General features: G+C 42.8%; 1 protein-coding gene across 2 annotated transcripts in view; it reads right to left on the bottom strand.

The window, feature by feature from the left end:
* MOB3B (MOB kinase activator 3B) overlaps nt 1-25,248 on the bottom strand; it is a 186,988-nt gene that overhangs the window by 119,210 nt on the left and 42,530 nt on the right. For both annotated transcript variants that reach the window (XM_028115263.2, XM_088018945.1), the window contains exon 2: nt 2,406-3,028. In XM_028115263.2, coding sequence (XP_027971064.1) covers nt 2,406-2,823 — 418 coding nt within the window. In that variant the 5' untranslated portion in view covers nt 2,824-3,028. The remainder of the gene's footprint in view (nt 1-2,405; nt 3,029-25,248) is intronic.

Genomic DNA, 25,248 nt, shown 5'->3' on the forward strand with positions numbered 1-25,248 from the left:
TCCATAACCTTAAGGGGCTTACATTCTAATGGGTGAAAGCCTTCACAGAGGACATGGTATAAAGGATGCAGGAAAATTCACTAGTTAGAGAAGATGGGGGATTCCAAAAGGAGAAAACCAGACGGATAAAACCAGAGAGGTAAGATACAGACTGTTTTTGGGGGGGAATGAAAAGCATTCTGGGCAGTTAAAGTAAACAGAGGAGTGGCAGGTGCTTAGTACAGGGCAGATTCTTAGGTCTCATCTAAGAGATTTTGATTTAGTTGGGGGAAGGTCAAAGAATTTGCATTTTGAAAAGAAGGCCCACATAAACAAACAAATGCTTGACAACTCTAACTTATATAGATTAACATTTCCCCAAAGATGCTAATGGTGCTTCATCTAAAAAGAAAAAAAAAAGATACAGGTTCAAATTAGGAAATACTACATATTAAAGTATTCCTTTCTCCGAGACTTATAATACACATTAGAATATTAAAAGTCCTGCAGTAAAGGAATTGTTGTCATTCAGCAGTTCCCAACTTATTTTTCATGGACAAAAAAAAAAGCACAGTGCACCTATTAAGATCTCTCAGAACTATGTACTATGGAACAAAGGTTGGGCAGAGCTGAAACAGGATTCTGACCAGGTGATTATGTTCTGCAAGTCCACTGAATGGCTAAGGAAATGTCTGGAAAAAGACAGCAAAGTCAGTGACTCTGGGGGATATGGCGGCATCCACTGATTTCCTCCAAATAAAGTCTAAAACCATCTATGATGTCCTAGTTTCCAAGCCGACTGCCAGAAGCTTCCTTACTCTCAAGTAACACACCATGGCTCTGCGATGTTATTTCTGGTCACCAACTCTATGTGGTAACCACAGCTGCCAGAGACAGCAGCAGTGCCCAGAGTTCAAAGCACCAAGGAGCAGAAACAGAAGGGGAAAGACAAAGAGGACGTATCCTTGCCCACATTTATTTATCTTTATTGCTATCACATGTTCTGCACAGAGCATTGGAAGTTGGCAAAATTCCTCCTAGCAACAAAAGAAGCCTCTGACAGTCAATGAAAGTACAAAAAGATATGAACCGAAGAACTTCCCATCCCCCTGCGGTGCCTGTTATATGGCTGGGGGAGTTCTGGAACCCTGCCTTCTTCCTCCTGTGCTGGTGAGCCAAGGGAGTTTGCCGGAGCGCACACACCACCTCCTTCCTTAGCAAGGAACAGCACAGAGCAAGAGCAGGACAGAGCTGGACAAGCAAGGCAGCAGAGTGGTTCTGAGCAAATTGGTTTGCGTGCTGAATATTTCAAGACGTACATGCAATGTATACACTTTTCTCCCCCCTGGTATTAGCTTAATTACTTCCATACCCCGCCCCCCACCCACCTCAACTTCCCATATGCCACATGGAGACACACACATCCCATCTAGAGGGGATTTCAACAATGTGTTCCAAATGCTTCTTTTATATCCCAAACCAGAGCTTTTTAATACTACTGTCCAAGAGCACAAGTATTTTCTCTATCATTCCACAAATAATTCCTGAGTGCCTACAAAGGTTCCAGGGCACCGTGTTAGATACTGGAAACACAAGAGTGGAAGTAGGAGAGTGCTCATTCCTATTGAATCTCAGGCCTAAAAAAACAAAACCAAACCAAACCTGAATTTTAAATTCAGCCTGTCAGTGCATGGAAAATCCAATTATCAGCAGCATAAAGAAATATAAAAGGGAGATAAGGTTTAGTCCTTCCCCTTGAAGAGTTTTATGGCTCAGAGCGCCAAGCAAATGAAAGCATTTGCATTTCAAGTGTCCCTAGTGGGTCCAGCAGCTTACACAAGAGTCCACAGTTAACAGTACAGCCTGGAACTAATAACAAATGATCAGGAGTGGGCAGAACAGAATGCCAGGACCTCTATTTCCCCAGAATGCCAATCCCTGTTTGATTGATCCCCAAACAAGCCCATGGATTCTCACACTGGGATTCCCTAACCTGAGAGATGAATACCAATAAATGCACTAGAGTTAATGTAACTTTAACTAATTAGCCAAAAAGTGAAAATTCTACCAGGATAACTGCGTGGGTCTGGGGCCTAGTCCTAAGGAAGCCAGCAAGATCAAATCTAACATCTCACCAAGGCAATGTTCCCTAACATGTGGTATGTGTACCACTGAGGCCCACAAAATAATTGTAAGTAGTTCACAAATGGTTTTTTGGTGTTTTTGGTGGGTTTTTTTGTTTTGTGTTTTTAAATTTCAAGGAGGTTCTTAGATGTGGAAAAAGACACTGCTGGTATGGTGGAATTTAGGGAAATATCGATAGGTGTTCCCCAGCATTTAAAGACAGTCCTAGAAGAAGCCTCTGCAAACTTTCTGAACTTGGGTGGGATGCAGCAAAATAAGCAAGAAGCTGGTCACGGACTTACCCACACAGGTTGGAAATATGTCCTCATTGTTGATCTGGACCTCGATCCAATCCATAAGAAGGTTCATGTACTGAGGAGCTGGGAGGGCAGTTGGCTTCTTGTATTTGAGGTCATCCTGCCACCGATACTCATATTTGGGGCCCCCCGACATCACGGGGCAGGTCTGCTCGGTGCAGAACTCACAGATGGTGCCATAGATGAGGTTGATCCGATTGAAGAAGTCCACCACGTGCACCGCCACCCAGTCGTTCTGGTCCTCCCCACTGGGCAGCTGCACAGCAGCCTTCAGATCCACGCCTGAATTGAGGGATGCCTGAGCCCGTTTGTGGAGCTCAAATCTCTGCGTGCCAGGTTCAAATTTCCTCTTGGGCCGGAAGGTCTTGTCCTTGTTGAACACCTGCTTCAAGGCTATGGACATGGTCTTCTCCTTCTCTTCCTTTTTTTTGCAGGAAGCAAAAAGGCACCTAGAACTTCTCAGGGAGAGGTCACAACCCAGCAGCGCTTTCCACTGCCAGCCCTCTGGCCCCAGGCTTGCGGTACGCAGCTTTTAATCTCTTTTAGGCGGCCCCTTCCACCTTCCTCTTGAATAGTCTCCAAGAGAACCTCATGTTTCTTTCTAAAGGCTGAAGAGAAAAGGGTCTTATTAGTACCCAGTTTGCATGTAAGAACGACAAACGCTTAGATCTGATTTCCACCTCGCTTCTGTCAGTACCTACTTCTACCCAGGCATAAGGATATTGAGGACACGCCAAACCCCCAAGCATCTGTAATGGTGATTCAAACCACACAAATAACTCTTTTTTCTTCATGGCCTTGGTCAAATCTCTGGCAACTCTTCCCTGTGTGGATGTAGGCTAATGGACTCTCCAAGAGGTTAACATGAACATGTTAGTCAAGGGCCCATCCCCATCCCACATAGGCCCCTTTATAGAGCACTCCCCACTGCCTTTATTGAGTAAGCATGGAATCACTACCCCATGCTCTTAAATATAACTGGTTGGAGCAGGGGTGGCTATCACACCCTGCTGGCTAATAAGAATATCTCTCCTCGGAATTTGGGATCAGGGCCCAGCCTTTGTCAGGCATTGTTCCTGAGAAACAATGAAAACTGGGCCCGGTTGAGCCCTCCTTGGACCACATGCAGTGCAGTTAAGAAAGCTGCTCTCAGAGAGGGGAGGGAGGAGAGAAGAATGAGGAAGGAAGGAGAGTAAGGGGGGGGGAGAGGAGGAGAGGGGAGAGAAGGAAAATGTCACTGACAGAGAACCAGATACAAGGGCACAAGCGGCTATAGGAAGAAGACAAGAGAAAAAGAGAAACAGTGAGGACAGTGGTTTCTTAAGTTCCTGTTAATCTTCTAGGAATTGGTTCCAGTTATTCTTTTAACATTTTATTTATTTATTTGACAGAGAGAGACAGCGAGAGAGGGAACACAAGCAGGGGGAGTGGGAGAGGGAGCAGGCCCCCCACTGAGCAGGGAGCCCCATGCCGGGCTCGATCCCAGGACCCTGGCATCAGGACCTGAGCCGAAGGCAGATGCTTAACAACTGAGCCACCCAGGCGCCCCTGGTTCCAGTTATTTCTGAAGCCCTTGGGATCCATAGGTTTTCCCTGAATTAATCAAATAAATTCCTGGGTGGCTCAGTCGCCTGGGTGGCTCAGTGGGTTAAGCATCTGCCTTTGGCTCAGGTCATGATCCCAAGGTTCTGCTCAGCAGGCAGCCTGCTTCTTCCTCTCCCTCTGCCCCTGCTTGTTCACGCTCACTCTCTCTAGTGCGTTCTCTCTCAAATAAACAAATAAAATCTTTAAAAAAATAAATAAATCTCTTGTTTTACTTCAGCTAACTTGAGAGGGTTTTGTTTCTTTCCAAGAATCCTTAACTATGACAGCATTTATCACCCCTATAATATTTCATCCTTTACACCTTTGATATCATACCCTAGAGTTCTGAGGCAGGGGTGTACAACAAAACTTTCTGTGATAATGCAAATGTTCTATATCTTTGTTGTCCAGTATGATACCAACTAGCTATATGTGGCTGGTGTGACTTAAGAACTGAATTTTTCATCTTATTGAACTTTAACAAATTGAAATTCAAATAGCCACATGCAGCTAGTGGCTACCATTTTGGAAAGTGTAGCTTTGGTCTTCAGTACTCTCTTCTTTATTACCTCATTTGGCCCTTACAAAATCCTGGTGTGGTTTATAGTAGATTTGTAGTAGTTACCACTATCCCTGGGTGTCTAAGAGATAAATTTACTTGCCTAAACAACATCCCATAGCTAATATGGGCATAGTTAGGATTGAAACCGAGTTTCTTGACTCCTAGTGAATACTCTTTCCACATCACCTTAAATTTTAAGAAGTGATGCCCTTCCACCTATCTTTCCTGCTGGTTCCTGAAGCCCCTTTACCCAGACCTTCCATCCACAAATTCCCTAAAGACCACAAGTATAGATTGGCTGGAGGTAACAATTGTGTCCTGTGGCTTGGAAACAGAGAGGAGATAACTGATCCACTTATGGATCAAGCCCTAGCAAAATGGGCCAACAGCTGCAGCTAGATTCAGAAGAGCCCATCATGGAATCTGCTACAGTGAACTTGGAGCATGATCCCACTGTAATGCACTTGCCCTGTTTAGATGGGGTTTTGCTATTCCACACTCAAACGTGGCTTGGTGATGCATTCAACCTTAGGTCATTCAGGTAAAAACATAAAAACAAAAACACCTGAGACATGCGTACTCCCTCTCACAAGCTGCTCTTTGCTCAGAACTGCTGATCATTCAGGTGCAAGCCTCCTCTGGCCACCCCCTGCAGCCCCTGTCTGCTCACTTCCTCCTTATCTCACTCTCTTCCTGTTAGCTTTCCACTGAAATGCCACATTGACGAGGTGGGTTTTTTCTCCTCCTCACATGGCGTTCAGCACAAACACTCCCCACAAAGAGATCCATGTGGAAAAGCAGGTCCCGTGGCACTCTCTGCCTGAGGACGTCTGTGAAATCACACTCCAGGGTGCTTCAAACTATCACCACGAAGGACATCACCACGCAAACTCTGCAAACCCCTGGCAATCTCTCCCTGAAAAGAATACCTTCCCAAAGGCTTAGTCAGCCTGGAAAGAGGTTTGAGAAAACAGAGGGCCCTAAAAGTGCTTTTCCAAAATAAAAATATGAGCTAGAGGTTGGGAAGATAGAGAAAGGATGGTGAGGTTGGGTTTTTTTTTCCTTTTAAAATAGACAATAGTGGGGCCCCTGGGTGGCTCAGTCAGCGAAGCATCAGACTCTTGGTTTCGCCTCAGGTCATGGTCTCGGGGGTTGTGAGATCGAGTCCACCCTGGCTCTACACTCAGCACAGAGTCTGATCAAATTTCTGGCTCTCTCTCCTCCTCTGCCCCTCCCCGCCCCACGTGTGTGTGCTCTCAAATAAATAAATAAATAAATAAATCTTAAAAAACAAAACAAAACAAAACATCAGGATGCCTGGGTGACTCAGTTCGTTAAGCGTCTGCCTTCAGCTCAGGTTATGATCCCGGGGTCCTGGGATCGAGCCCCGCATCGGGCTCCCTGCTCAGCGGGAAGCATGCTTCTCCCTCTCCCACTCCCCCTGCTTGGGCTCTCTCTCTCTCTCAAATAAATAAATAAATCTAAAAAAAAAAACCCACAAAAACAATGGTCCCTCTGTATCACAAATGCTTAATTGCTGACCACCCAACAGCTGCCCCTTCATGTCTCCAGCAAATAAGACTTGGCTGTTCTGTTATTCTGATAATGAGGGTACCATCAGTTACCATGGTCCTCAGAACAATGTTCTTTCATTGCCTTACATGAGCCTCAGTATCACTTGTTTGGCTGTTTCCCTGGGGCCTGGAGTATCTGCTTGCATGGACACCAATGTGAAACCTTCCCCCATACGATGGCAGGCTCCTATGCACACCCCCCAAAAGATCCTCTAGCACCTCTCATGACACAGAATAATCATAGCAACTCCTTGTCACAAAGCCCTGCAGTGGCTGGTACTCACAAACATTTCAGTAAATATTAAAACCCCATATGAAGTTTAGAGATGTTTTCTTCCAGAGATACTTTGAGATAATGAACTTGAAGATATCAGTCTCTTGAACAGGCTGGGCATTTAATCAAAACTTTAACCAGCTTTAAAGTCACCCTTTCTTTTTGCCTCAACGTAAAAGGCTTACTGGAGGGGGGAAAAAGTCATCTTTGGAGGATTTATTTCTCAGTCACGACCCTTAATGTGCCACTACTGGCTACCATTTATTAAACTCTACTATACACCAGATCCTTTACGTATATTATTAACATTTTAATCCTTACTACAGTCTTGCATGGTGGATGTTTTTATGACCACTTAGCACAAAAAGAAACGGAGGCTCAACTAGATTAAATAATTTGGTAGAAATCGCAAAATTAGTAGATGGTAAGGCTGAATTTTGAACCCAGAACTCTTTGGCACTGAAACATATGTGATTTTTTTTCTTACTAAAGCTGCTTGAAAGCCTCATGAACATTTTTATGTTTTCAAAGCTCCTTCACATGTAGGTTTCAAAGCTCCTCAGAACAAGACTATAAAGGAAGCTAGAACAGGTGGTATTTTATCTCCATTTTACAGATAAGGAAACAGAAACTCTGATCTGTTATTGAGAATGCATTAACCATTCTGACATGCTCAAACCTGAGGATGTCTCTTCTGCTCAAACTTTTTCACCTAGAATAAAGTTCTCTGGAAATGGGATAGATTGGTGGGTGGGCTCCCATGTTTAAAGACATTGGCAATCCAGGATGGATAATAACAATTTCATCATACCACTGAATGGCTGAACCAAAAGGCATCTGTGTCTTTATTTGAGTGTCAAATGCTGTATTGGGGCAGATACCCAGAAGACTTTTGAAATGAAAAAGGGAACAAGAAATCCATCTGGCCTTACTGACCAACTCCGAGCCCCTTTAAGACCCCTGCCCATAATTTGTACAGTAGGTTTATTAAATGGTTAGAGCAGTGCTTCTCAGATGTTAAGGTGGGATCTTGTTAAAATGCAGGTTCAGATCCAGTAGGTCTGGGGTGATGCCTAAGCATGTGCATTTCTAACAAGCTCCCTGGTGATGCCAAATCTACTGTCCTTGGATGACACTGTAGGTTACTAAGAGAGCTTGTTAGAAATGCAGCCGCTCAGGCCTCACTCCAGACCTAGCAGATCTAAGTCTGCACTTTAACAAAATCTCAGAAGTATACGTTTAAGAAGCACAGAGTTGGAGGGCTGCCTGACTGGCTGGGTAAAGGGATGACAAAATAAACTTCCATTGTTGTTCTGTCGACAGTTTGCTTCATAAACACAGTCTTCAGTGTGTGAGTGTGTGCGTGTGTGTGTGTGTGTGTGTGTGTGTGTGTGTGTGTTTAAGAAGAATGAGGGGAAACTCACTGTTTCGAATACAAATGCCTTGACAGATGGTGACAATGACCAGGTCTATTGATCTGGATTGATTTGGAGAGCACAGTGCCCAGAACCCAGGAGGTATCCAGTGAATAACTTTCTATAAATGCCAGACAGAATGTGGGTGCTACTAATTGTGCTGCAGCCTCATGCGGAAAGCTTCTTTGGCTAATGAAAATGGAACACTAGCAACAACATAGTTGTTATTCTCTGTCCTTGTCCAGCCTCCAGAAAGGAAAGAACAAGTCATAAGTTTTGCCCCCTGGGCAGGAGCTATAATCCAATTTTATGTTATGAATAGCATTCCGTACAATGCTGGTTCTCAATAAATCTCTGAAGCCAATTGCTCATTCAATCAGTGGACATTTACTAAAGACCTTTTATGTGCCAGACTCGAGGCTAGGCACCACGGACACAGAGCTGATGAAAACTTGGTGTCTGCCTTTGAAAAGTCCACAATGTGCTGTTTAGTTTGAGGTTAGTGTATTGGCTTTTGCTTTTTAAGCTACAAAGTTAAATGCACCAACATGGATAGTGATGTGATTTCTTCACAGGATTACTCCAGTTAGGAATGAAAGGGACAATAAAAAATGAAGTCTTATGGAAAGAGAAAAATGGAAACCCAAATAAACAGCATAAAACTGATAGGAGCTCCATGTGTTCTCCATATTTTCTGCTTAATAGATCAATTACAGCAATAAAACATGTGCACTATAAAAATATGCAGAGAGAATTCTGCTGGGCTGCAAGGGAATGTTGACGAGGTAACTAGGCAACCCTGGCAGGGAAAGTTCTTATTTTTCTTTTCCTATTGATGTCTTCTGCCTTATTAGTTGAAAATTCAAAGTCTCCTTTCCAGGATGAAGAAGAATTGAAGCAATTCTCCCATTCACCCTTGAGAGACCCATCTTCTCTAGCTGTGACCACCTCTAAAGAGATGTTGGTAGTTCAGGAGGGTGGGTAGGACAGAGAGAGAGAAACCAAAGCTGATATTACTTGGGGGGAAAGAAGTTCAATATCTCATCTATGGGGTGGAGGACTCCTGGCAGGATCAGCCAACAGGGCAATTCACCCCCAGGAAGCTAAGGGAAATGCCCCAGAAGTGCCCCACCATGTGGGATGTTCCATGTCATTTTCAGTGCTGGGGTCCCTGGAGCTAGGATGGTGCCTGGCACAGAGCCAACTTCACTGAACGTTTGCTGAGTGAATGAACAGAGGACAGTAAATAAAGGACTCTTTGCATCAAAGTGAAACCACAAAAGTGAAAACAAACTGAACCTCCTGTAATTTAGTTATCTGAGGACTCCCACCTGCAGCTGTAAGCTCACTGCCAACTCACTGAGGTCCAATATTACCAGCTGAGGTGCTGCTCTGAAGGACCCCCTCCTCAAAGATGAAGATATCTGTCCCACCTCTCTCTCAAATGGACTGCTCCTTTCCCATGTGTTACCTAAAATTCCAGCTCTTCAGAACTGAAGAATGACAAGTCTGATCTCTCATCTTCCCACCAATTTTCTCTTTATAGCTAGAACAGTACATGGAACTCTTCTCTGATACCCCAGAAGCCGAATAAAAGCAGGTTAGGTTTTTATTTTAGAGGAATGTGTGTGTGCATGCATAAAATGAATATCACCTGACTTTCCCAGACTCCAAGAAAGGACAGTGCCTAAAAATGTGATTCCATCAACCTTTTTTACTGTTACACTCCTGCCTACTCATTAAGTGCTATCTTTGCTCACAAGACAACCCCAAATTAGAGAGATTCCTGTCTGAGGGGCGGCTTTCTTTCTTTTTTTTTTCCCCCAACTAATCTACCTCCCCAACTTTGGGTCGCCATATCATGTCATTTTAGATTAGTTGGGAGAAACACGGCTGCCTCATTTTCATCTTCAAAGACAAGCGTGATTTCCGAGCTTCTGAATGCCCATGTTATTTCTGAACCAGAAGAAGTCAGGATAAACAGGTGCAGCCCTACAGAGCCCTGCCGCATGGCTCTCACACCCCGTCATTTTCTGGCTCTTCAAACATCCATTCCAGTTAACGCTCTCCCTGGTTCACTCATTTATTCATTCAGTCACCAGTGTAGATATGCTGGCATTAAAAATGGGAGTAAACATTCTAAAGATGAAAACATCGCATGCAATGCTGTCATACTGCAGAGATAGCAACAGCAGTGATGGATGGATGCACAGGTGCTTACATTAGAGACCTGTACTGAGCCACCATTTCACAAACGTAGGATCTTCACCATTTGGAAGAGTGAGAACCAGCGAGAAGGGTAGAAGGACAGGAGCGGGTGGGATTTACTGGTGTGGTTTAATTCACCACATACGTTGTGCTGAAGAAAAGGCAGCCTTTTTAAAAAAATGTTTTCTCAAAGAGAGTAATATTCTCCTAAATATAGGTCTTCTGGAGGCTGGTAGGGATTGGCTCAGATTCTCAGTAATAAGGAAGACGGCAAATCTTTGATCCCACTTTGGACAGGGTGTATTCGATCTTGCTACTGTTTTAAAAATAAATAGTGAAGGTAAAATTATAAGATAAATGCTCAGTTGACCCACGGAATATTTATGAAAGATATCCTAATTATTTTATTAAATTTTTAAAGGGGAAAATGAACTTCTCCAAGTCAGTAACCACTTGCTCTATTATTTCCAAATCTTTGGACTAGCTAGAAAATATTTTTATGGTTAAAAAAAAAGACATAGGATTTGAGAACCCAATAGGTAAGGCATGTAAAAACAGGGGGATAGAATGACAGAGCTAATAGAATAGCTGAATTTAAAAACTGAGGCAGACTTTTTTAATTTTTAAAAATTAATAACTTAATTTTTAACATATAGTATAATACTAAACTGTATTTTCAGATTTTTACTCAGATTTTTTACTCATTTTCTGTCAGTTTCAGAAAGTTGTGCCTTTTAAGTAAGTCTTCCATTATATCTGTTTGTTAAATTTACTGACATCAAGTTTTGTAATATTCCCTTATTATTCTTTTAATGTCTCTAAGATTTGCAGCGATAACCCTACTTTGAATTCAAATATTGCTAATTTGTATTATGCTTCTGCTATGGACTGAATGTGTGCCCCCAAAATTCATATGTAAAACTCTAACCCCCAGTGTGATGGTATTAGGAGGTGGGGCCTTTGGGAGGCAATTGAGATCAGATGAGATCATGCGGGTGGAGCCCAATGGAGGAATCAGTACCCTTTATATGAAGAGGAAGAAACACCAGAGCTTATCTCTACTACCTGAGGACAAGGGAAAAGACAGCCCTCTACAAGCCAAGAAGAGGGCTCTTACCAGAACTTAACCATGCTGGCATGGATTTCCAGCCTCCAGAACTGTGAAAAATAAATGTCTGTTGTCTAACCCAAAAAAACAAAAAATTAAGGCAAGTAAAAAATGTATTTTTACTTTTTAAAGCACAGGTGTATACCAGCTGGTGTGATGTCACTCAGAACCTCTATTGGATACTGGGATAAAGGTCACTGTCAATTACCATTTCCTTCTTTCTCTTTGAGACAGAGTATGACAATTCTTTCTTGGGAAAGTCCTGCTTTAAAGGAAAAATGCTCAAATTCAAGGAAGTTGGTTCCTATAACTGTCAACAGACTTATTTACTCTTAGCCAGTCTAAGTGAATTTGAGTCTCAGGATCTGGAAAATTTTTATCCCTGGCGCTATGGGAACTTGGGTATGACATCTGGAACCACTGCAAGAGATCTGTGAAGGGGGAGCAGAGAGAACAAAATGGGCTAGAATACTGGAAATTGGAAATTACAGTTCTAATTTTCAAAAGAATACTATTTTAAGCTTCGAGAGATGGGTAAAATTGACAATAATAGCAGGCAAGATTTAGAGCAATATAACCCAGTAGCTAAGAGTGCAGCATCTACAGGGTTGCTGTGATAATTCAAGAGGGTATATGTAAAATGTTTGGAACACAACAGGCACTCAGTAATCTGGTCTGCTATCATCATTATCACCCTTTGAGTCATATTATGATGCAAGTTTTTTAACAGAGAGTCAGATTCTTGAGAGGCCAAACAGCCACTGAAATCTTAGAATCCTTAAAATTCTATTCAACCTGATTATGTAACAGTAATAAAAACTAACATTTACTTATTTTGCAATCTATTTTAATTTTTATAACAACCCCATGAGTTAGGTATTATTATTATCCCCCACATTTTGCACTTAGAGAAACTTGAGACATAGCAAGATTAAAACTTTGTCCCAAGTTGTAGAATACGTAAGTAGCCAAGCTGATTCCAAAACTCTAACCTTAATTAAGACTCCCTCTTTAGACTGTTGGATTGTTCACAACAAAAAATAAACAAAACAAAAACAGAGGAACTTCTAGGGCCTATCTAAGGAGGTTAGGGAAAGGGATGGGAGAAACAAAGACTTAGCCCTATGTACCTGGTCATGTGCCACTCCCAAAGACATGTATTTCTTGAACCGTGGTTTAAGAGAAGATCTGGATCCAGATCTGGCCATGATTCTAACTGGCTGTGTCTTTGGACCAGACACCTTTGATGGGCCTCAGTTTTGTCTTTAAAGATAATGGTGCTTATCTCTCAAGATTATGAAAATTAAAGAGATACTGCCTATGAAAGCACTCCATCAACGGAAAACCATTATGCAGTTATTGACATGGGGACAAAGGGAGCTACAATTTTGACAGAACATGAAGAAATTACATGAGTAACGTAAAATGATTCCATTCAACGCAAATATGTGTTTATGAGTAAGAAATAGGGTGAGGGAAGGAGGACAATGGGAGCCCTGCATAAAGAGGAAAGAAAGAAATCAAATGCTTCCTTCTTGCTTAATTTGGATAGACTTCTAATTCTCAGGCAAAAAGAAATAGTAATCTAAGTGATCTGATGATGAGTCAATATTCCCCAACATTTATAACGTACTTAGGTTAATATTGTAAGAGAGTTCTAGTATTTTTGCATATAATAAAATCTAGTGCAATATTAGTTCATGAATGTGGATATGTCAGGGCAAATTGTGTCCCTCACGCCCTCTCACTAATCCTTCAAACACTTTTTAGAATGGAGTATAAAAGTTTCTCATTTAAAACTTCACAATGCTTTACATTACCATAACACATTAGATTATAACTCAGCTGTGACCTCTGCTAGAGTGATCCTGCTCGAAGAGTCAAACTGCACCCCCAGAAACTCTCAAGAGAGAAAAGACAACCATCTACCTGGGAGCTTTTCAATTTGCCTAGGTGAAAACAGATGGATGAACAGGATAAGGCAGAGATAAAACTGAGACAAATAATAATGATACCATCCTCTCTACACTCCTGAACATTCCACAGCAACTGAAAAAGAGGTTTGAAATAAAATCGAATCAAACAAGGATTGTGAAGGATATGGCCACCTGGAGGACTGTGCCAGACTTTACCTCTAGAGTCAGAAAGATACGGTCCTAAGTCCAAACTCTGCTTCTTAACTAGTTACCCTCCTCAATTAAACACTATCTCTTTGTGCTTCAATTTTTTCTTTGGATAAATGAGAGCACTAATACCAATATCATAGTGTGTTCAGGGTTAAGCGAGATAATGTAGGAAAAGCTGGGCAAATGTCAATTATTATACTTATTAACCCAGATTTCTCACATTATTAGGTTTCTGGTGGCTTCACGAGCAATAGGGATCCCAACCATAACCTGGTCTCTTCTTTATATACCTGGTCTCTTCTTTAACTTCTTGTAAGACCTGAGCACCTGACCCTAAAATGTATAAAATCTTGGAACATTTTGGAGGAGAGTTCTGTTTCCCCACTTCTGGATTTTTTTAAAGATTTATTTATTTGAGAAAGAAAGAGACAGAGAGGTGGGGGGAGGGGAGGAGGGAGAGAGAGTCTTAAGCAGACTCTGCACTGAGCTTGGGGCTCAATCTCACGACCCTGAGATCATGACCTGAGTCAAAACCAAGAGTTGGGGGCGCCTGGGTGCCTCAGCCGTTAAGTGTCTGCCTTCGGCTCAGGTCACGGTCCCAGGGTCCTGAGATCGAGCCCCACGTTGGGCTTCCTGCTCAGCGAGGAGCCTGCTTCTCCCTCTCCCACTCCCCCTGCTTGTGTTCCCTCTCTCACTGTGTCTCTCTCTGTCAAATAAATAAAACCTTTAAAAAAAAAAAACAAAAAACCAAGAGTTGGATGCTCAACCGACTGCACCACCCAGGTGCACCCCCCATTTCTGGATTTTATAAGGAAGAATTTTTCCTAAGTAAACAACTGGCCTTTCTCTTTTTACTAATGTTGCCCTAGGGGAAGTGATGGAGTAATTAGCTTAACTGGTAAATTTGAGAAAATTCAACTGGGTGTGCTCAACTGGCACAGCCTTACCTCTTGGGAGCTGCCTGCCTTCAAGGAGTGTGCTATTTGCTCCTTCCCCAATTACCTGAATGGAGGAAGCCTGTTCTCTTCAGCACAACATGGGAAAAGGTAGGTAAGTCTGGGGTTTAGATTTAAACCCCTGGGCTCATTTGGTTAATAGACCCAGAGCTTTGTCTTCCAGTTGGCTTCCGTAAGCAATAAAGCTGATGTCTGTTTTTGTTGTTGTTTCAATTAAATTCTTCTGCCACCATGTAGAGAAGAGTGGTATTTGTTTATTGGGAGCCCTCTTGGAGACCCCAACATTACATTGTGTAGCCTGGTCTGCAAAGGTAGCTGTTTTTCGGTAGAGACTCATTGTGATATCAATTCAAGGAGAGCCCCATACAGGATATCACTTAAAATTTATCTGTAGAAAGTCTGTGCCTACATATAAGGCATGCACAGTCTTCTCAAAAGTTTTCTCAGACAAGAGAGAGGACCCAGTCACAGGGAGCATCTGTCCCAGTTACTGCCCAGCTGCAGGCACAGAGAGTGAGAAGGTTCAGAAGAGAGTCCCTCCCACCCCCCAGTCAGTGAGGTGTTTCCAAACCTTCCCCAACAGTCCATGAGCACTAGGCTTCACAGTTCCATGCTGTATGTGGCTACTGTTCAGGAGCATATCACCAATGTCCTCCATAGGGAATCTAAAAACTTCTACCCAGATAAAGCCTCTTTTTTGCCAAATACATTTTCTCAAACTTCTCTCCGGGTTAACTTTAACCTCTGGTATAAAGTAAGGGGAGAGAGGTGGAGGAAGAAGGCAGGCAGAAGGAAGGGAGGCTAATTATCCCTGTCCTGTGACGTCTGCATCTTGTACACACACACCCTGTGACCTCACACTATGCTGTATTTCTGAGCTCGTGTGTCTGGCCCCTCTGTCAGCTTGTGAGGGCCAAATCATACCCTAGACTTGACTGCAGTGCTAGTACCTAAGGCAGCACCCAGCACAAATAGGAACTCATTAGTTTTCTGGTTAAACTATGTATCTAAATTATTGCTAATCAAATACTACACAGATAAACAGTTCCTTCTCCAGCTGAGAGGGCCATACTCCCGGAATCATGATGAGACATAATCAACAAAAGAAACCTTTTCAGAAAACAGAGATGCTTCACACAAAGGTCAACAGTAGCCACTGGACATGTGGTTTCCCAGGCCAATCTGAACAGCTCACGCGTTTTCATTTTCCAGCATTCATTAAAATATCAGCTCCTTTGTTAGTATGCCCAGCCTTAAAAGAATGTTAAAAAAAACTCAGAGCAGATCTTTGTCAAGATCTTTGCATGGTGCTACAAAAGTCTCTATCTGGGTGCTTTGTTTAAAAAAAAAAAAAGGTTTAAAATATATGCCTCAAAGGAAAAATAATGCAGAAGAGGTCAATCAGCTTGGGCAATTTTTTTTTTACTGTAAGAAGAAAATGTATCCTATCACCTTCTTTAGCGCAAACTCTGCTTTTGTGACTTTGGTGTCTAACCCCAAGCTTCTGCTTCTGCTGCATCCATCCCTGTCCTCTCTGTATCCAACCCTTCACACTGGGATGTAGCCTCAGGCATTGTGGTCCCTACCCTGTGTCCCTTAATCATCCTGCACAGTGCCAAGAAATTCTTTTTCCTCAAGAATGATCCTGCTAACCACCCTATGTGTATGTTGGGAGGCCTATGAGCAAGATTACTGCTGACGGGATTTTATAGCAGGAAGAACCCTCAAAAATCACTTAATTCAATTCAACCTCTTAATGTATTAAATACAAAACCAGAAACAGACATGTCTATTGCTCAAAAAGTGGCGTGAGGCCCACAATTAGGACAGGCTGAGGCTGAAAGGAAAGTCTCAAACCCAGTGCCAATGTTCTTTGCACAAAGCCATGAGTCTCTTCAATGGTTAAGCAAACCTGACACCTAAGTGGCCTTCAAAGGGCCCCCAACTTAACTATCTCTTTTGATACTTCAACACAAACCATATATATGTATATATATATATTTTTTTAAATCCCCCTGGTGGTTTTTAAGGCTTTTATTTTTTTAAGCAACACAGTCCTTTCTCTCGAATAAAGCCATACATGGTACCCAATTATAGAAAAGTAAGTAAAAATTCTCTCTTCTGTGGTTGAAACAGGGAGAAGGACCCTCACTCTTAGTCTACCCTCTCCGACCAGCCACAGAAACCTCTCTGAGGACCTTCAGGCTTGGCTCTATCAATTAGACAACACACCAGACCCCTAATGCCCACTGCACTGTCAGTGACTGAATCTCTGCCCTGGCCTCTCCTTGGCTGGCCTGCCTGCCATCATCCTTCAGCCTTCAAGGCCTGGCCAGCTGCCACCAACTCCTGACCATACTATTAGGAAGTGACCCTGTATCCCTCTCGCTACAATGCTCTGAATTTTTAACCCCTCTTCTGTACCAAAACAGTCAGAATCATTCATTATTCTCATGCTCCCTGCCTTCCAACCCCCCTGTAGTCAGGGCCCACCTGCCCATCTGGCAGCCCCTGTGGTTCCATCAAACCAGACTTCAAACACAAGCTGCCACTCAGGTGAAGGTTCAGCCTACCTCTTCGCCTTCCCTCCTGACCCTTCCCTAATCTGGCTTGGTTTCACTCATTCTTATTAAGCTCACTGGAACCCTTGCTTCTCAACAAATATTTATGGGTTTCACTTGCTCTGCTTGAATTGACACTCTTCCCCAGCACTACCTCCCATTTGTTCCTTTCATTACCCATCCCCCACCTTGAGCTCTGGGAACTCTGGTAGAGGTTGAGTAGCTGCTGAAGAAAAAAATTCGACACCTACTCACCCAGCACCCTCTGCCCACTGACTATCAAGTTCCCCCCAGGATCTACTAGGGACCCTCAGAAATGATAGAAAACCAAACTTACCTGGGTGTTTACTTAAAATGCAGACCCCAAGGTCCCACCCCTCACCTTCAGATGCACTGACTCTGATGCATCCCAACATTTAAGAACTCCCTAAGGCAGGGAGGCCTAGCCTATCCAGGAGTCCCTGGGCCAATACTCATTTACTGAGGGGAATGGGCAGGACAGAAATGTGGCCATCTGGAACGCTGAAGGTCCAGCAGTAAGGATGACAGAAGAAGTCCTTAGGAAGAATGAGGGCTGACCTGAATCACACTGGGGATTAGGAGTGTGGCCCTTCCCCTGACTGGCCAACCAGCTACATCACTCATGGGGCGCCTGGTGCTGTTAACCACCCCCTGCATCCCCAGCCTGTTGGCCACTGTATTATACAGGCTGGTGGTTAAGTAAATGAGTCGGAGATCAGCCGGCCTGGGTTTGACTCCCACAGCTATCATTTTCAGAACTGTGGACTCCTGAGCTTATGCAACCTCACCAAACTTCAGTTTCCTCTTCTATAAAAGGGAGATAAAATGATCTCTCACATAGTATTCCTAAGAGAGTTAAAATGACTCTATCCACATACAGAATTTGAGAGAGCACCAGGCACAAGGTAAGTTTGTAATAAGCACTGGCTTTTAATTCTTTAACAATGCTTTCTTGAATGCACTCATTATTGTGTGTCTTGCCCCTTCTGGACAGGGAATTCTGCAGGCTTTCTGCTTTCCCTCTCTTAGAAAAACACTCCTAGTAGATTACGCCTGGCAGGATGTGACAGTGATGGAATAAGACAGTGGGTGAAGAGAGGTATGGCATCCTGGAGGTACTCAGTAATCGTCCATGATTATTGAAAAGGCTGCCCCACCTTGGCCATGCCCTGGTAGCCAGGAACAGCAGGAGCTTTCCCTCATCAGAGCTAATGTTCGGCACCTCCCTGCAGCCACTAGGCAGAGGAGACTTGCAGGAGGGCAGGAGCCTGACTTAGCAGGCTTCTCCAGGGACCACAAGGAGCTGGCCAGAAAACTTATGTTGATTAGACATTTATGCTTCTTATTTTATGATGGGAATTTGAACTCTCTCACAGCAGTGCCAGAAAAACTCATCCTGAGTCAATGGGTGCTTTTTTAATACCAAATATCTTAATTCTGATTTTCTTATGTAACCACAGTGTGCAGACGTGCCAAAAATGTTAAAAATAGAAGACAAACAAAAATCCAAGAGAAAAATCTAGCTTCTAAATCAAACTTGCATGGAAACAGTTACTGCACCAAAGTGGGATGGGGGTTATTTTTTCCTTTCATTTAGGGAAGTGGGTTTTTTTTTTCCTGTTTTATTCTTTGGGTAGTTTTATTTATTTTCCCCACACTATTCTTTAATGACAAGTGAGGGTGACCCACTCTCCTTAAAAACAATAAAAGCTACAGGGGGAAAAAAAAAAAAGGCCTATAAAGCTTCCAAAGGCGTGGGGGACTTTTGCCCAGAGAAGCAAACGAGTCAAACGGTCGAAAACAACCATGGCTGCAGGCCCTGGGCTGAGCCAAACCCCTGTGGTGAGGACTTGCTTTATTTCTGGTCCAAACAGAATCCAGGAAGCCACATCCACTGACTTCTTTTTCATTTAAGATTCTGAATTCATCAATACATCTTGTTGAGACAGGCTCCATTAGAGATTTCCTCTTTGCTCTAAGAAAGAGGAGGAAAAACAGAAACACAGTGAGTATTCCTAGGAAAACAGCATCAGCCCAGCAAGAGATCAAAACAGGTGCTTGCTACTATCTCCTACTCTCTTTCCCTGAAACTGCATTTTATTCTTTAGAAGAAAAAGAAAAAAGGCAGCTCCCTGAGCTTATATAGTGTTTGATTTTATATAAGTGCCAGATGACTCAAATTCCTTTTGGAAGAAGGTGGTCTAAGAATCTATAAAAACTCTAATAAGCATAACCACAAACATTTCTTCCACCAACTTTAGTCAATTAAAAAAAAAAAATCAAAAGCTTAATATAGTTGAAGACTGAAAAATAACAGAGTTCCACAAAGACAAGGCTGTCATGTTAAAAAAAAAAAGATGAAAAAAATCTCAGTCACTTTTTAGCACATCTCAAATGCAGATCTTTATATAACTGATCAAGATACAACCATTTACAAATATTTATATTTCAGATCACAAGATGGTTCTTCCCCCACTCCAGAGATTGTGAGTGATTGCAGAGTGAGCTGATCCTCATTTGGTCTCCCCTAATTTGCCCTAACCCAGCACAGCTTCTAGAAAAAGACAAAACCCAACAGACCAAGGGGGTGGAGCCAAGGAGCCCTGATTTATTTCATCTTTGAAAGGCCACTGCACTTGCATTCTCTTTTCAGCAGGGAATGCAGTCCTTACCACTGGGCTCGCTGTCCTGTATAAAATACACGTTCTTCTCATCTAGTGGAGTAATCTTGTGAAACGTGAGCACGACCTTGCACAAGCGTCAAGGGGAGGGCAGAAGGGGAAGGCGGGGTCATGCTGGGAAACGGAGTCACTTCACCTTCGTAAGCCTTCCTCGCTCGCTCCCTCGCTCAGCACCAGGCGCACAGGAGGGCCCAGACAGGAAGGAGGCAGGGCCTTGACCTTCAAGATTTTCAGGAAGCAAAGGTTTCCACACTGGCATCACAAGCAGAGATGGAGTTGCTGCCGTGAGAGTGAGGTCCCTAAACTGATCCACGTCAGAGGGAACCCCGTGGCTTCTGGGGGCAACACGGGGACCAGAAGGAGAAAGTGGGGGCAGAGTGCAGGGGGATTCCAGACCCTTCTCCACCCAAAGGGCTAGCCACAAACTAGGAAATGAGATGATGGCCCCATCAAGATGATTCCTCAACATCATCAGAGTTCCTGCACTTTCTCCAGCTCTGCCCCAACCCCATTTTGTTCAAAAGAGGAAGGTATCTTGGCATTCATTTGGGAAGATGCCAACATAGCCTGAGCTTTCCACCTGGGCACCTGACCTGATTGCAGCCAAGGACACTTGGAACACCAACTGTTTCATTTTTATAATAGTCTGGTTTTAGGATGTATTTGATTTTATAAATTGTGTGGGAGGGAGACAAAGTAATTCTGATGATGATCTGCATTTCCTCTGACCATATCCTAGTAAACGTAAGAGGGTCCTTGTAAGTAAAGGTGCTTTCTAATAAAGAAATAAATGTACATCTCATTATTCCATGGCCTACTGGAAACTTCTGAGGAGTGAGGATTTAGAATAAATGATTCAAGTGGAGTTTCCCTACACCTCATCAGCCCAACCTACCTCGCTCTGCTTTTACTTTTTCATCCCTCTCACCAAGCTGGCTGAAAAAAACCTCACCCAAGCCAGGAAACAAGTGAAGGCAATGACTTTTTTTTTTTAATGGCACAACCCAGGTCAGCATACCCTATTTGTTGCCATGATGACGGGGATGGCGTATGCCTGCTGGTTAGAACACTCCTATCCTTTCTGTTATGAGACACACAGTTATTTCCTGTTCTGAGAAATTTTGGAGGGGCAAGAAAAGGAAGACAGGAAGGGAAGAGATGTTTATGAAAAAGCTGCCAAAGGCTCTTTGAGGATCTACAATCTCTCTTTCGTGGGCAATAGCAAATAGTCCTATCAAAATGAACCTTGAAATCTGGAGTGAAGCTTTTGAAAATAAATCTCATGTTCTACTTGAATTTTTAAAATATGCATAATGTTTCCCTCAGCAAATCATCCATAACAATCTATCAAAAGACAAATATAGTGGATTATTATGGCAAGCAGATTTTTTTTTAAAGATTTTATTTATTTCAGACAAAGAGAGAAAGAAAAGGAGAGAGCATGAGTAGAGAAGTTCTCTGCAGAGGGAGAAGCAGACTCCCCGCTGAGCAGGGAGCTTGACATAGATCTCAATCCCAGGACCCTGGGGATCATGACCTGAGCCGAAGGCAGATGCTTAACTGAATGAGCCACCCAGGCGCCTCTGGCAAGGAGATTTTTAAGAGGGCCCCTAACGATCTCTGCCTCCTGGTATCTATGTCCCTTGAATAATCCTTTCCATCTGAGTGAGGGCTGGGCCTAGTGACTTAGTTCTACAGAATAAGATTTAGCAAGAGAGATGGGGGGCACTTCTGAGTTTGGGTTATAAAAGACTGACTTCTATCTTGCTTGCATATTCTTTCACTCTCTCTTGCTTGCTCACTCTGATGAAGCCATGTTGTGAGCTCTTCTTTGGGGAAGTCCACATGGCAATGAATTGAAGGTGTCTTCCAGTCAACAGTCAGTGGAGAATGAAGGCCCTCAGGCCAATAGTCTACCAGCAACTGATTCCTGCCAACAACCACTGAGTAAGCTCAGAAGGAGATCCTTCCACATTCCACCCTTCAGATGACCGCATCCCCAGACTACACCCTGGTTACAACCTTGTGAGAGATCCTGAATTAGAGAACCCATCTAAGCTGTGCCTTGATTCCTGACCCAGAGAAACTGTGAGATAATACATGTTGTTTTTAAGCCACCAAATTTTGGGGTATTTTGTTATGCAGCAAGAGTAAATAATGTGGCTTTTAATCATCAGTATTTGTAATTGCATGTGAAAGGGGAAAACAATCCAAAAGTCATCCAGAGGGAGCTAGTTCAATCAAGAGTGGCATATCCATACAAGAAACATTAGGCAGCCCTCAAAATATAACGAGGCCGAAATTTCTACATTGAAATGGGAAGATTAGTCCACAAAAATTAAAAAGCAAGTTGCAAAACAATGTGAGACTTCTAAAACATGTCAGCTCTCCGAACTTTCACTTCATCAAATTTGAACTCCAGGCAAGCTCCTTACCCACTGTTCCCATCTCAGAAAATAGCAACTGTAGTTATCTAGTTGCTGTAGGCAAACAAACAAAAGCAAAAGACAAAATATACACAAAGAGTGAGATAAAGAAGAGAGATTGTTCTGACTCTCCTCTTTTGCTCATCCAGTCCATCACTAAATTATAGAGTTTGCCTTCAAATTGCCACCACATCCCACACTTCTCACCACCCCTACAGTTACTCCTCCCATCCACACCACCATCCACTTTTTCTTGGACAGAAGCATCGGACCTGATTCAGTGCCCTGCCATATTTCACAAATGCAAATGATATGAGGCCACTCCTCTCTCTAAACTCTGTAGTCTTCCCACTACAGTCGGAATAAAACTAAGTCTGATGGTTCGCAAAGACATAACCTACAGCTCTGGTCTCTGGATACTTTTCCTTCCTCTACAATTCTTTCTCTCACTTACCTGCTCTATCCCCATTGGCCTCCTTGATGTTTCTATAACACACCTAGTTCACTCTCATTTCAGGGCTGTATTAGGTTGCTCGGGCTACCAGAACAAAGTACCACAGACTGAATGGCTGAAATAGCATAAATGTATTGTCTCATGGTTTTGGAGGCTAGAAGTGTAAAATCAGGGTGTTAGCAGGTACTCCTTTTGAAGGACCTAAGCAACGATCTACTCTAGGCCTCTCTCCTTGCTTCTGGTGGTTTGCTGGCAATCTTTGGTGTTCTTGGGCCTGCAGACCTATCACCCCAGTCTCTGACTTTATCCTAACATAGTGTTCTTGCTCTGTGTGTGTGTGTGTGTGTGTGTATGTGTGTGTCTAAACTTCCCCTTTTTAAGAGGACCCCAGTCTTAATGGATTAGGGGTCCATCGTACCCCAATATGACCTCATCGTAAGTGACTATAACTGAAATGACCTTATTTCCAAATTAGGCCACATTCTGAGGGCTTAGGACTTCTATAGATGAATTTGGGAGAGACACAATTCAACTCATCACAAGACCCTTTGCAATCACTGTTCCCTCTTTCTGGAAAGCTCTCTACCCACAGTGGTTGCCATAAGGATGTGCCCCACATAAGGAGCATAACTGGCCAGGAGTTACAGCTGCTATGCTCTGAAATTCATCTGTGCATTTGTGCCAAAGTCATGCTTCCCACAAGTGACTCCTAGTCAGTGACTGAGCATGGCAAGGATACCAAGGCAAGCCTGTTCCTGGGAGATGAAAATTCACCTGACAGGTATCATTGGCTCAAGAACTCTCCAACAGTCTTACCAAACACTCTAGAGTGCTTCCACTCCACCTTTCTCCCTCCCCTCTCTTCTTTACCCGGGATTAGACTTCTGTCACAATCTGAGGACACTCCCAGGCTCCCACCAGCTCCCTCCCCATTTTCTTCCCTTTTTTTTTTTTAAAGATTTTATTTATTTATTTGACAGAGAGATCCACAGTGAGAGAGGGAACACAAGCAGGGGGAGTGGGAGAGGGAGAAGCAGGCTCCCTGCTGAGCAGGGAGTCTGATGTGGGACTCGATCCCAGGACCCTGGGACCATGACCTGAGCCGAAGGCAGACACTTAATGACTGAGCCACCCAGGTGCCCCTCCCTCCCCATTTTCACTTGCAGCTGGGGCAGAGCACTCAAAAGGGCCCTGCACTTTGTTGAATGCTCTGTTGTAGCTGACTTGAAATTCTTAACATGTTATTTATGAAGAAGGGGACCCATGTTTCATTTTGTACTGAACACTGTTTGGTTCACAGCCTGTTGCCTTAATAAATCTCTTGCACAGCTAACCCATGACTTGGTTCTGTTTCTTGGGGGACCCAGGTGGATACCCCAGATATCAGCATGACTCTTTACCACCTCATCTGGTCAGATGTCATCTCCTCAGAGAGGCTTCCTTTGCCAACCTAAGTAAAGCACACTTGACCCCACCCAGTCTCTTTTTCCCATTATCCTGCTTTAGTTTTCTTCATAGCTCCATCTGATTTTACTGTACCTTTTTATTTATTGTTTGTTTTGTCTTTCCCTTGAGAAAGTAAACTAGAAAGGGACAAAGACTTTTTGTTTATCATTGTGCCCCAGTACCTATAACAAAGCCAGGTACATGATAGGTAGTCAATAATTAGTTGGTGAATAAATTAATTTATAAAAAAAAAATAAATGTCATACTGAACTCACCCAGCTCCTTCTTCAGTTCTAAACATATATAAAATATAACCCAATGTGAACCTCTTGAGAATGTACTTCACAGACCTAGACAATATAACTGTTTTTGTTTTTATTTAAAAGACAGGCTAGAAATGAGAACAGAATCCAAAGCCAAAGCAATAAGCATGACAGCAAATGCTGCAGTCACCCAGAGGTGAGTTGAATCTGGATACAGCTGCTTAGGAGCCTAGAGCTGAGATTTTAATGCCCAGTTAAGGACAGGTTTTGTGGCCCTGGGCCTGTGCAAGGTAGGAGGAAATACCTGAAAATAGGGCTAGAAAAAACTACCACTGCTCCCCAGTAGCTCAGGGAAGAAGCAAGTAAGTCTGTATTCTGCCCCTGTCTCCTGGTGAAAAAAAATATATAATTAAAAAACAAGACAGCAAGTCTGTGGCATGCACAACTGTGTGGCCTAAATTTACATTGTTTATATTGTGCAAGAATCCAGATCTACTAAATCACCATAAAAATGTTCCTCGGACCAGAGAAATCTCTGTAGAAGTAAACTCAAATTGCTCTGTAGAAATATTTTCATAACTCAGGACTCACAGGACTCCCTCAGATTAAACAATTCCTGTTGAACAAATGCGACAAAGAAACAAACCAGTCAGAGGGAGAGGCCACAGGCACAATAACCAGAAGAATTAGCACTCCAAGAGCTGATGGTAATAGAATAACCTGATGGGTCTATAAACTAATTATGTTTAAAGTATTTTTTAAATAAAAGAAGGAATTAAAACTACCAGGAAAAAACCAACCTCTATGAAAAAAGAAAGGTCAGATTTTGGAAAAAAAAAAAAAAGAAGTGAATAGAATTCTAAATACTAAAAATGCAATGTTAAGTTGCATATTAGAGACAGCTGAAAAGAGAATTAGTATCATGGAAGATGGGCCTGAAGAAATTAATCATAAAGTAGCAGAGATAGAAAAATATGAAAGAGAGGTTGTAAGACATGGAAAGCAGATTGAGAAAATAAAATATACATTTAATTGGAGTTCCAGGAGGAAGGAGCAGGAGATTGCGAGAGAAGCAATATTGAAATAATAATGGCTAAAAATTTAACAGAATTAAAGTAATGTCTATGCTATTCATTTGAAACATCACAAGTCCCAAGCAGGATTCAAAA

The sequence above is a fragment of the Eumetopias jubatus genome, unplaced genomic scaffold, assembly GCF_037043125.1.
Source record: "Eumetopias jubatus isolate StellerSeaLion01/CBP00866 unplaced genomic scaffold, mEumJub1_p1.0 scaffold_15, whole genome shotgun sequence".
Taxonomy (NCBI): domain Eukaryota; kingdom Metazoa; phylum Chordata; class Mammalia; order Carnivora; family Otariidae; genus Eumetopias; species Eumetopias jubatus.